Here is a 13,955-nt window from a genome sequence, read left to right on the forward strand (position 1 = left end):
GTGGAAGTCTCAGTGCCAGCAACTGGGAAAGCGACCAAGGGCTCCCTAAGTGCCTGAGGTGTTGGCAACTGAAGGGACAAGACATACGTATTCTGTGTGGAGGCATACACTGGCATGTGTGTAATCACCCGCAAGCATCAAGCTTGACTACATTAAGTAGGATTGATGCTTGAGAGCTGGTTATTGACTGGCTGTAAATTAAGAGCCAGTTGCTGCAGAGACTGGAGTGCCTGAAAGAGGAGCTGCTGGAAAGACTGTAACGTCAGAGGGTCAGCTACTGGTTAAGGTTATAGGTCTCAATCAGCTAGTGGAGAGATCTGTTCATATGGCAATGAATGAGGCAACTGGGAGACCAGAGGGGACTAGCTATCAGGTTCAGTGAATACCTACAGTCAGTTCCTGGATTTATCCTCTGTGTGTGTGTGCATGCATGCATATACATGCAAAGAGAACGTGAGTATCAGCAACTGGAGTGGGGCTGCAGGGCTCAGGCTGTCACACACCCAGATGTCAAAAACCTAAGAGACTGGGAGATCTAGGGGCCAGGTATTGAAATAGACTAAGGCCAGCTACTGGACAAATTTGTATGGTTCATATGTATGCCTGTACATATGTATTCTGCACTAGTAGGCTTTGCCTTGAGTAGCCTGAGGTGAACAAAATGCTACTGCTGTGCTGTATGGCTGTTAAGTGCCCTTTGTTTCACGCCTGTGTTAACCTTTGCAGCCAGCCATATATACAAGTATATACATGTTGTGTGTATGTGCTGGGAATAAACATTCAGTCTTGATACTTGATAGGCCTGGGGTCATGGAGCTGCACCAGCTCCACATCTATCAGCTACCAGATCTGACAACTCCTATCAGCAAATCAAAGATAATCAGATTAATCTGAATGAGTTTTCTGAAGATGCCACTAAAAAATCTAACAAGATATTTACAGAGATGCATTTTATTAAGAAAAAAAAATCAGTTCCAACAAGAATGCTTCACTAGTATAAATTATAACTAAAAAAGATCAAAGTGAAACAAGACGAGAGCTTGCCCGGCCATGGCTCAATATGCCTTCACCAGCCTCAGTAATTTAACTGCTAAAGCAAATCAGAAACAAGCAGTACTCACTGAAATTAAGGCAGATGGTAACTACAATGTATTTGTTAAATTACCTCTTGCCTCCTGTTAGGTATGTAAGGCTTCCTTACCGCAGTTTTACATACTGCAATCTGTACATGGAAAACCTGGAAAGCACTTGTTTTAGTATTAAATATTAAATTGATCTTTGAATCTACTGGACAAGCTGAGCAGCAAAAAAAAAAAAAAAAAAACAAACCACAGCCATTAACATTATATAAAAAAAAAAAAAAATCGAAATTTATTCAACTGATAAATAAAGTTTCATTTGTATTCCATTTTAAAAATATGTCTATTTCTCAGAATTCCAAAATTAAATAATCGATTAGGCTACCAACTGCAAGAAATTTGTGTTAATTTCAAAATATTAGGCAATTGCAAGTTTTGTTTCCTTATCATCAGTATTTGATAGTGTTTAAATACAACCACTTCAAAGATCAATGTCTTGTGCACCACATAAACAACATACAGATCGAAAACCAGCGTACGGAAATGTATAATGCTATGTAGCACTGCAAGTGCCATTACAGTTAACAGCATTTTTATCCCGTGCAAACTTAAGCAAATTAAAGTGAGCAAAATAAGCCACAGTATACAACAGGGATGAAACTTCTAATTTCCATTTGATTTTCTTAAATGTAAAGAATTCAGGTTAAAAACTACCCCAGCTCCCACAGCTATCTGCAGATGGGTCAAAGAACATTCAGAACAAATAAGACATTACATTATTAAGAGCAATACTGCATTTTGGGAAAACAAACAAACAAACAAAAAAACAAAACCACAAACAAGCAAAAAAAACCCACAAAAAAAAACAAATAAAAAAGCACCCACCAAAAAACACTCTTTCCAGAAATTAAAGAGATTCTTACAACAATAAAGAACTTATTGTTTAAGTCTAACCAGCAAGACTTAAAACACAATCAGAGGTCTATGAACAGGAGAGGACATGCCCCTCTAAGTCTTTTAAGAGCTTTGTAAGTAGATCTCCATGCAGGTGAATACCCTCGGTCTGAAAAGAAACTTGTGCCACAGTAACTTTGAAATGCCTAATGGGAGTACAATCCCGTGTCATGCAAGTCTCCACTCCATAGGTTTAGTCCCAAGATCACACTTCCCACCAGAGAAGGTGTAAGCAGTGAGGGGCACTTCTTACCAGCATATTATAATGCTATACTGGAGCCAAAGTCTGAAGTTACAGCTAAGAAAAAGGAAAAATGACATAGAACTGAGAAAATGACTGAACTAATACTGTAATGGAAAACCCAACAAAATCAAAACTAGAAGCAATAGAAATGGACAGGGAAAGCATTTTCGGAGTCTCCTTTGTACCTGTCAGTTGACGATGGACTGACAGCAGCTGGTGTCTCGGGTAGCTCTTCTGCTAGCCTCTCTTCTTTAGGATCACTCACAGGTTCTGATTCACAGGCAACTACATCTGGTGCTGGTGGTAGAGGAACAGGAGCTGGTACAGGGGCAGCATCAGGGAGTGGTGCAGTGACTGGTGTGGGAGCTGTAGTCGTTGAGCTAGTAGCAGTAGTAGCATTTGACTGCTGAGTCGCTCCAGTTGCTGCTTTGGCCTACAGGGGGACAACAGAACTCAGAGCACAAAGCTCCTAAACTCATGCTTTCTATAGTCAACGTACCAATTAAGACCATTTGTATTTGACACTGCTGCCTCAACATCCAGCATAACATTAAAACATTAAGTCTATAATGTATCACTGTGTTTAAACAGGTGACTAACAGGGTCAGTAAAGTACTTAATTATACACCTAAGCAGCCACACTATTTGAGCATAAAGTAAAATGCAAAGTTAAGACTAAATATTTACAGATCGAAGTATTTTAAATGTAAAAACAATCTTGTGTTTTACAAAAGCACATTTTTCAGAAGAAACTAAAATGGCTGTCTAAAAGACATCTGGCAAGTGTAACAAGCATAAGGTTTTCTCACCACTCAAATTTGGAAAAAAGTGCTGAAGTCAGAAATCACTTTCATCATGAACACTATCTTGTTCATATTTGTCAGTGACATGGACAGTGGGATTGAATGCACCCTCAGCAAGTTTGCCAATGACACCAAGCTGTGTGGGTCGGTTGATACGATGGAGGGAAGGAATGCCACCCAGAGGGTGACGCCGACCTTATGAAGTTTAACCATGCCAAGTGCAAGGTCCTACACCTGGGTCAGAGCAATCCCAGGCATAGCTACGGGTTGGGCAGAGAAGAGATTCAGAGCAGCCCTGCAGAAAAGGACTTGAGGGTGTTGGTCCATAAGAAACTGAACATGAGCCGGCTTCAGCGTGCGCTTGCAGCCCAGAAAGCCAACTGTATCCTGGGCTGCATCAAAAGGAGCGTGACCAGCAGGTCGAAGGAGGTGATCCTGCCCCTCTACTCTGCTCTCATGAGACCTCACTTGGAGTATTGTGTGCAGTTCTGGTGTCCTCAACATAAAAAGGACAGGGAACTGTTGGAACGTGACCAGAGGAGGGCCACGAGGATGATCAGGGGACTGAAGCACCTCCTGTATGAAGACAGGCTGAGAAAGTTGGGGCTGTTCAGCCTGGAGAAGAGAAGGCTGCGTGGGGACCTCATAGCAGCCTTCCAGTATCTGAAGGGGGCCTACAAGGATACCAGAGAGGGACTCATTAGGGACTGCAGTGACAGGACAAAGGGTAATGGGTTAAAACTTAAACAGGGGAAGTTTAGATTGGCTATACAGAAGAAGTTCTTTACTGTGAGGGTGGTGAGGCACTGGAATGGGTTGCCCAGGGAAGTTGTAAATGCTCCATCCCTGGCGGTGTTCAAGGCCAGGTTGGATCGAGCCTTGGGTGACACGGTTTAGTGTCAGGTGTCCCTGTCCATGGCAGGGCGTTTGGAACTAGATGATATTAAGGTGCTTTCCAACCCTCACTATTCTATGATTCTATGATCCTATTTGCCAGAAAATGAGATGCTAAACAATTTAAACTTAACCTGCAACAAGTTTTACTTATGCACTCCTTATATTCAAAGCACTACATAAATGGGTCCCCAGCGATCAATTTTGGGCCTAATGCTGTTCAGTATCTCATAAATTATCTGGAAGATAGGATCAGGTGTACCCTGACCCTGTTTACTGACAATACCAAACTGAGTGGGGAAGTGAACACTTAGGGAAAGCCACCCTGCAGAATGACCTGGACAGGCTGGAAGAGTAGGGCAGAAAGAACCCTATGAAGCACATCAAGTACAAGTGTAAAGTCTTGCATCTGGGCCAATATAATCCATGAGTGCAGCACAGGCTCTGATCTACACAGCTGGGGAACAGGCCTCTGGAAAGGGATTTGAGGGTTGGTCCTGACACATAAGTTCAATGTGAGTTAACAGCGTGCAGCTGTGGCAAAGAAAGCCAACAGGGATTAAAGACATCACCACCCCACTCCACCCAGCGCTTGTCAGACCACAACTGCAACACTGTTTTGCTCTGGTCCCTGCTATACAAAAAGATGTGGAAATGCCCCAGACATGATTGAAGGACAGGGCAGACTCCTGTTGAGGAAAGGCTGAGAGAAATGTGTTTGTTCAGCACAGGGAAAACAAGCGTCAGGGGACACCTCATCATCATGTTCCACTATTTAAAGGGTGGCTACAAAGAAGATGGAGATTCCCTTTTTACATGGAGTCACATGGAAAAAAGAGGGGTAATGGGCACAAGTTAACTCCCAGGAGATTCTGACAGGGCATGTTCATAATGAGAACAATCAGCCATTGGAACCCCCTCCCCAGTGAAGTGGCAGATTCCCCAGTATTGGAAGCTTTCAGATTTGGCTGGCCAGGGCGCAGGGACACCTAGTCTAGGCCACGCTTTTCCAAGAGAGGTTGCACCAGCTAATCCTTGAGGTCCCTCCCAAGATGTTATATGAGCTGTAGATGGGAGGCTGGGGAGGAAAGTCCCAACATCACTGTGAGGGTGATGAGGCACTGGAATGGGCTGCCTACGGAAGTTGTGAATGCTCCATCCCTGGCAGTGCTCAAGGCCAGGCTGGACAGAGCCTTGGGTGACGTGGTTTTGTGCGAGGTGTCCCTGCCCATGGCAGGGGGGGCTGGAACTAGATGATCTTAAGGTCATTTCCAACCCTAACTATTCTATGATTCTATGATAAATAACATTACACATACTTGAGTTCCATAGGGAGCACCAAAAATCCAGCAGAATCAAGGACTACCAAATCTATAGCAATAAATTTAGAGTGGTCAATACTAGCATGTAATTGTGAATTAATCTTCACATTTCTATTGGAAACATGAATTTTGCTTGGGTGCAGTATTAATCCTATTATATAGAAATTACACTTTTCAGAATGCATGTAACTTTCAGCTAAAGTAAAGGATTATGTTCTTGAAAGCTGTGTCCTATCATTATCCTTGAGTGACAAGCCTGACCCCATCTATGCCTTACCAAGAGAAACAGCTGAACTTTAACAAAACACAACTACTTATTCAAGGTGAATCACTTTCAGACAATGTTTGCTTAAACTAAGAAAGATATATTTCCTCCTTTTGTCTAAAGGAAAGGAGAGGCTGAGAGCAAATGGCTTCCAACATGACTGGCAAAATAAAGAGCATTTTAAGAAACATTCAAAGTAAAACACTGAAACATGTCTGAGCATCAGACAAAATCAGCAGTTGTGCTTATGTGACAGGACATGTCTTATCTAGAAAAGAATCAAAGCAAAACTGAGGTCAAAAGACTTAGCACAAAGACTTTAATACTGAAGAAATGCCCAACTCCAAAACACAGGTCCTTTTTAATATAAGGTACTGCATTTAACAGGTCTTCATGGAGATCTGTGTTTCTTCTGCTATAACCAAAATGCAAGCTGTACTCTGAAATCCCATCTGCACCTGTTTTCTTATACTGGTAAATGCCTCTTCTCCACACAACCCACAGACTAAAACACTCTTTCTTCAGGAAGACAGCAGTAACAGTTAAAAGTCAAACAGGGAATCTAATGAGCTAAACCAAACAGAAATGAAGGGCAAATGAATAGTGTTTTCTTTAACAGGAGGACTTCTAACTCCAAAATTAACTTATGACAGAGATTAAGTCAGTTTTATTCAGATCCCAAAGGTCTGAAGTGCCTAGAAAATCGGTGGCTTGATTCCAGAAGCAATCTCACAAGTGGCTAAGAGGAGATACTTCAAATACACGCCACATGACTGCCATTGCAGTCATTCAAAACTCACAGGTTTGTTGATTGGCATAGGTATCCTTTCTTTAGTGGTTTAAGCTGTTGAGTTTGAAAAAAGAAACAGCTATGAGTTTTGAAAAGCAACATGGAAAGACTGGAAGAGACCTACATAGGGAATTTAGTAACAAACGTTCCCTTTTTCCTTTTAATAATAAAATACTAGAAAGACAATAAAGAAAAAACAATAAAATCAGCCACTGACAAATTTTGTCTTCAATGTAAACATTCAGCACAGAACAAAAATAACAATCAGCATAGGCCAGACAGAATTTTGAAATAATATTTCGTATCTATTCACACACGAATTTACTTTTACTGTTGACAAAAACTTTCACATAATCAAACTCGACTTGTTTTAAGGATAGGCACATACAATCAGTCACCACAATTAAAAGAAAAACAATGCAACTGCTTTTTCAAAGATAATTACTCACTTTTGTCACCATAACAACCACAAAGTTCTTCTCATCTATTTTGTATTCCTTAAGAGCAGTATCATCATTCAGGATTTTACCTGGCAAATTAAACAAACATAAATTAAGAAGTTATTAAACAGATCATTTGATGATCTCAAGATTCCTTCACAAAGTTCAAACAAAAGCCTGTAAAAAACACATTTTATGCAGATTAATAACCTTACAAAAAGTGGTTCAAGTATTAAGCTTTAGCAGTAGAGCTGCCACAATTTTCCTCCTATGCTGTCGACAGGACTAGTTAGCTTGAAAGCTGTTGCTCCAAGTGTTGAAGACGCTTCAAATAATTCAAAACAGAAGCACTAAATATCTAGCAAAAGATTTATTGGACCTTTAACACAGATGAAAGTAATGTAGACAAAAAGCTTCAGCATAAAATAATCTTAAGTAACTTATGACTGCTTACACACTCTAGATACAGGAAGAAAATTCGTTTCTGCTTTTGTTTGCTGTTCAGATGCAGTAAACTATTTACAGTTCCCAGAGTCCGCCACAGACTAAGTTTATCTGCATATATTTGTGACTTTGAAACTTTAACAATTTAAAAGAAGGCTAAAGCTTTATAAAAAGTGAGAAACTTTCCATATCCTGCCACCTTGACAGATGAAAATAAATAAACCAGAAAAAAAAAAACAGCTTTTGAAACGTCATACTCAGAGATAGTATTGTGGTGAAGTAGATTTGTCTCACGCTTAGAAGAACTGAGAAACACATTAAACCACAGACTTTCCTTTTTATTTTATCATAAGCTGATCTAGAGGCAGTACCACAAATCAGAACACTAGGGGTATTTCGCACCACTTCCCCATTTCAAAGGGAGAATTTTCATAACCACTCTCAGTGCTAGTGGAATACACCACTTAACTGTGTATAGCAAGATAACAATCTTATCCTGATGATTACAAAGAAATCAAGCAACATAAGCACATTATGACACTTTGAAAACAGATGAGGTGCCACTATCTTACTCTACTGGTTCCACCAGTCTTGCAGGTCAAATACTGATTATATATACTGTAGCAGTAGTAATATCTGCAGCAGATGGTGCAGCATCTGACTCAGAACCTACACAGGTTTCCTTACAATTTTCAGGTTTATAGACACTTCAGGGAAGAAACATGCACAATGTATATATGCAGACATCCTACACTTTCAGGACACACCACTCACAGGGTTTCTAAACTTTACCCTAGTAAAGACAACACAACAGATCTATCCCACCTCTCATTAACATAACTTTATAAAAAAATGCAAGCATTTTTTAATAATAATTGTATACTTTTATACTTTTACACTCAGCTGGGATATTACTCTCCTTTACCAAACTATAAAAAGTTTAAAGCTCATTTTAATCAAAAATGTCATTAATGCACCTTTGTAATATCTCTTGTCCAAGAAAACAAAAAAAATAAAAAACAAAACACAAAATCGTTTTTTGTATAGTCTTCGATTCTGAATCGTATTTTCTAATTTTTGTGAGGATTATGCAATGCTGAAGATAAATTCAGACTTCTAAAAATACTTACCACATCGTATGATCATATGCAGCCCTTGTTTTTATTAATCACAGAAATGTAGTATTAAGAGCATCATGCAATTATACATATTGCACAAGGCCTTCTGCCTTGCTCATATTTGTTTTTATACACGACTTTTACCTTCCTGATCTTGATGTACATTCCATTCACTGAAGCACATGGGACATAAAACTTGCTAAGAAACATAGTCCTAAAGACTCCATACAAACACAGAGAGACTCCAACTTCTCTTCTATTAGCATCTTTCTATTGTGATTAGTGGCTTTAGCTTCATAGAAGTGGAAAAGTAATGCTGTTTACAAAGCAGTACACTGAAGAAGTAAAAAAAAAAAAACAAAACCAAAACTTCTTTCAAGCACAATTTGAGAGGAAAAAGCACTAGAGCGGGTATTGGAACAGAACTTTAAGTTCTGAAATGAAGTAAGAACAAAAAACCCTGGGACTATGTATGAGTGCCAGAATGGACCAGCAAAGTAGAAAACAGTAAAAAACCAACCAAACAAACAAAAAACCTGCCTAAAAATATTAGAACTATGTTAGCTCAAATACTGTAACTTTGTGTCTTTAACATCAGCCTGCTTTTTAGTGACATAGCTTAAAAGTATTGAAAGTACCTTAGTATACAAAACATTTGGTGGTGGGTTTCTTTTGTTAATACATAAGAAATAAGGTTATTAATGCTTCAGCTATACACAGCATAAACTGTACAAAAAAAACAGTTAACCCAGAACATCAGATGTGATCTGCTTAAATACCGATTTCTTTTAACAAAAGCTATTTCCACTTCAATAAGCACACCTCATCCAGGACTAAAACTGCTAGTGTATCACACTGCAAGAGCAAAGATAAAAACAGACTTACTAAAACCTGAACAATTCTGATTCAAAATTAAGAGTTCCCTTTGACAACAGATTTGTTGTTGGTTTGTTTTTGTGGGGCTTTTTTGTTTGTTTTTTACCCTGTTTGCATTTCAGTACTTACAATCTTTAGAAGATTTAACACTCACATAAAAATCAAACAGTAACATAAAAAAACAACATAGATTCATATACAATACCTTCAGAATATTCATTACCTGCATAAATCAGTTTTTGGCCAGCTACTGGAAAAGCATCTTTCCCCCTTTCTGACTCAATCTTCTCTTTCAGTTCCTTCACCTGAATAACAGAAACATTCTTAATGAGGGGAAATAAAAAAATAAAGTTTCAGAATACAAACCTGTTTATGCACATTTTGTTCCAAGTTTTAAATCCTGAAAGGTTGCTTTCAGTCATATCTCATGTCAAGTACATCAGTCTTCAAATATACCACTTCAATCTCTTGAACAGCAGTGTGTTCCCTTCCCACATAGTGCCTAGTGCTTAATCAAATTGTAAGCAATTTCTCCATGAGAAGTCTATATACTAGTTTAAAATACAGTGAAAAAATGAGAAATGGGGCAAAAATGCTTTTGACCCATTTCCCCTCCCTGTTATGTCTCTGAATGCAGGGTGGTACAGATGCTATATACAGCTCACTGCTTTCTTCTTCAAATGACTCTTCAGAGAATGTGTTTCTACGGTAAGGTCACCATGACATTCAATTTCATCCACAGCAATGACCTGAAGCTTTGAGATGCAGAGACTTGTGCAAACTGTCAAGTTGTTAATATTGTATAAGCGGTTTTCAACTCTTTCCCCTCTGGAGCTCTGCATAGCAATTTTAAGCTTTCACAGCAAAGTGTTCAGTCTTATTTACTTGCTTATACAGATCTCTGCCATAGTCAACACTTTAGAACACCACATACAACAGCTCAAATGACACTGAGTGTCAGAATGCCCATATCCTATAGAAAGGCTGCATAATGCTATCCCGAGAAGATAAAGGATGTTCCTTTCAAAGCATTTCTGTATCGATACATTTGAAATCATATTTTAAGACAAGCTGCCTGTATAAAAACATTAAATATTCCTGACACATGCTCCAAATATATGTAGAACAAACAAACGCAATATTATAAACTTATTACTTCAAAATAACTTCATTTTCTAAAGTTTTTTCTCCTGAATATTGATAAGCTTTTTTCTTGAAACACCGTAATTGAGATGTGTATACCTAGCTATAATAGGACTGACAACTACTTGTGCCACAGGCAACTTTAGTATTACCATTTTTGTTAATTTTTAAAGCTGTAGCTTACTATTAGGGTTGCTCAAGTAGTAAATACACTGGAACAGTATCTTAAGGTGCAAAGTGGTAAATATTTACTGAGAAGTGGAGCTTTGTGATTCCCAGCATAATTAAAAGCTGTTATCCATATTTAAGTCATGCTTCTTGTCATCACTTTATTTTTTCTGTTCATGATATCTTAAATCTTTGTGTTACCTTTTCCTTTATTGGTCCTGTCACTTCTCCCTCTCAGGTATTTTCCCATATTTCTTTATCAGTCTTTTCACCAGGCTAATGCTTTCAGTTTGGATGTTTGGTCCAAGAGGGTTAAACCAAACTTTTTACACTCACAATGGAGCTTCATCTTTTCAGCAGTACACACACAAAAAAGTAAGTTTGTTTTACCAGGCTTTAGGACCCAGCAAACGAGGCTGGCAGAATCAACCTCTTCTGTAAACTTACACCTGATGTAGGTGATTAAATCACTAGCCACACAAGGATATAGAACACAGTTTCCCTCTATGGAACTACACCAATAGGAAGCCAATTCTCTTTCCCCAGCAGATGACGAAGGATGCTCTTACACGTAACATCCCAGCACCTGCTAAAAGCTTTAGAAATGGTCTCCACCCAGTCAGTTGCTTTTCCACAGCAAAACTAATAGCAGCTTACTGCCATCCCTAAGTCATCAGGCAGTCAAACCACCGTTCATTTTAATAATAATTTGCTGATTACCACTCTCATGTGCTTACTTTACACAAGTCTGTTCTACCCCTGGATTTATGTTTATTTTTAGAGTATTTCCCTGCAAGCTAGAAAACTAATTTGTGAATTCCTCCTCAATTATCATTCAAGGTCAGAAGTCACTCAAAACTAAACAGTCTCCTTAGGCCACAGAGAAGCCATCAAGCAGTGCTCCATTCCTCTGGTAATTTTTGTGGCCCTCATCTGGACCATCTCCAACAGGTCCATGTCTCTCGTGCAGTACTGCAGGTAAGGTCTCACCAGAGCAGAGTAGAGGGGCAGAATCACCTCCCTCAACCTACTGGTCATGCTTCTTTGGATGTAGCCCAGGATACAGTTGGTTTTTTGGGCTGCAAACTCACATTGGTGGCTCATGTCCAGCTTTTGATCCACCAGCACCCCTAAGTCCTTTTCCATAGGGCAGCTCTCAATCCCTTCCTCACCAGCCCATGTTGGTATCAGGATCTGCCCTGACCGAGGAGAGGACCTTGTATTTGACCCTGCTGAACCTTACAAGGTTTGCATGGGTCCGCTTCTCTGACTTGTCCAGGTCCCCTCTGGTTAGCATCTAGTCTCCTCACACGTGTAAACCAAAACACTCAGCTCGGTGCCATCTGCAAACTCATGGAGGGTGCACTTGATCCCACTCTGTGTCACTGATGAAGGTATTAAACAGAATGGGTCTCAACACAGACCCCTGAGGGATGCACCACTTATCACTGATCTCCATCTGGACATTGAGCCATCGATCACTACCTTCACGATGCAACTGACCATCCAGCAATTCCTTATCCACTGAAACAGTCTACCCATCAAATCCGTATCTCTCCAGTTTAGAGAGAAGGATGTTGTGGGGGACTGTGTCAGAGGCTTTATGCAAGCCCAGACAGATTGACACCTGTAGCTCTTCCCTTGTCCACCGACACAGTCATTCCATCACACGAGGCCACTAGGTTGGCCAGGCAGGACTCGACCACAGTGAAGCCGTGTTGGCTGTCTCAAATCACTTCCCTGTTCTCCATGTGCCATCGTGTGGCTCCTGGAAGGATCTGTTCCATGATCTTCCCAGGCACAAGGGCGAGGCTGACAGGTCAGTAGTTCCCAGGGTCTTCAATTCTACCCTTTTGAAAAGTGGGTGCAATATTTCCCTTCTTCCAGTCACCAGGGACCTTGCCTGACTTCCATGACTTCTCATCATGGAGAGTGGGCTGGCAACTACATCAGCCAATTCCCCCAGGACTCTGGGATCCATCTTGTCATATCCGATAGACTTACCTATGTTGAGGTTCCTCTGGTGGTCATAAGCCTGATCTTACAGTGTGATCGACTTTGTTCCCCCATTCCCTGTCTTGTTGTTTATCCACTTGAGAGGTGTGGTAAAGAGAAGCTGCCAGCGAAAACAGGCAAAGTTGCGGAGTACCTCAACCTTCTCATCTGCTGTTACCCATTTGCCACTTGTGTTTATCCAGGGGGGTACGCTTTCTTTACCCCTTGTTTTCTGACTGGCATAACTATAAAAGCCCTTATTATTGTGTCCCATGCAAAGTTCAGCTCCGGTCAGGCCTTGGCCTTCCTGGCCCCTTTCCTGCACAACAAGGCAGCATCCTTACACTCTTCCCAGAATGCATGCCCTTGCTTTCACTCTCTGTGCATTTCCTTCTTGCCCTTTTAGTTCGACCAGCAGGTCTCCAGTCATCCATGCCAGTCTCTTGCCTTCCTCTTCCTTTCCTGATTTCTTAGAACTGGGGATTGGGAGCTCTGGTGCTCTATAGAAAGTGTCCTTAAAGATCTGCCAGTTCTGTTCTGCTCCTTTGTTCATGTGGGCAGTTTCCCAGGGGTTCTACTGACTAACTCCATGAACAGCTTAGTATCTCCTCCCATGGCCCTTGAAAGCATATTTACCACACATTACACTGCCATATAGACATTGTTCAGTCAGGTGAGGATGATGCAGCTGTAGCAGACAATAAACCAGCTAATGAAGCAACAAACTGACTAGTGCAACACATTTTACTACCCTTATTCAAACACCATGATCAGCAACAGATTAATGGCATATATTGTGCCTACTATTGAAATGTCCAAGGATAAGAAACTACTTAGCTTGTAACTAAATGCTTTGTAGCAGCTTTAATTACAAGAACACGTTTAATTCTAGCTACTTCTACACATAATAAAAAGCAGATTTCGCTGGCACAAACTTATACTTACAGTAATCTCTTATACTGTCTTCCTAAACAGGACACTCATATTCAGTCAAGAGACCACCTAGATGTTTGCATGAACAGACTGCTGCCCTACACTTCAGGTTCCAAAGGCATAAGAGATACAGTAAGAGAGCAGTACCATAGGAGAGGAAGCTATTTTTGAATCGAGTCAGGTTTACAAGGTTAGTGAATGACTGGGGTAAAAGAAAATTACTCAACTAAACAATGTGTTTAAAATTACTCCAGTATTTTAAAACAGCCTCACAGGCAATATAAAGCATTCATAAACTTCTGTATTTGCTACTTGCATTTACTGTGCTGAAGTATACAAAGAAAGCAGCTGCATTGTCTGGAAGATAAATAGTCTGGAATTGGCAAGGTACAAATTCAAATTTAGCCCTGACATTTACTTCCTGAGCAATTACCTCTGCCTTTCTAATTTGCTCTCCAAAATTGAGCTCATCTACACCTAGCTGAAG

General features: G+C 40.2%; 1 protein-coding gene across 2 annotated transcripts in view; it reads right to left on the minus strand.

Moving 5' to 3' along the window:
- Positions 1-13,955, minus strand: part of RAD23B (RAD23 homolog B, nucleotide excision repair protein) — a 37,039-nt gene that overhangs the window by 15,279 nt on the left and 7,805 nt on the right. For both annotated transcript variants that reach the window (XM_057404405.1, XM_057404406.1), the window contains 3 exons: positions 9,453-9,534; positions 6,801-6,880; positions 2,463-2,710 (listed from right to left, as the gene is read on the minus strand). In XM_057404405.1, the coding sequence (XP_057260388.1) occupies positions 2,463-2,710; positions 6,801-6,880; positions 9,453-9,534 (410 nt within the window). The remainder of the gene's footprint in view (positions 1-2,462; positions 2,711-6,800; positions 6,881-9,452; positions 9,535-13,955) is intronic.

The sequence above is a fragment of the Pezoporus wallicus genome, unplaced genomic scaffold (genome assembly GCF_028554395.1).
Source record: "Pezoporus wallicus isolate ANWC-B61680 ecotype Strahan unplaced genomic scaffold, APGP_CSIRO_Pwel_v1 contig_7293, whole genome shotgun sequence".
In the NCBI taxonomy this organism is placed as follows: Eukaryota; Metazoa; Chordata; class Aves; order Psittaciformes; family Psittacidae; genus Pezoporus; species Pezoporus wallicus.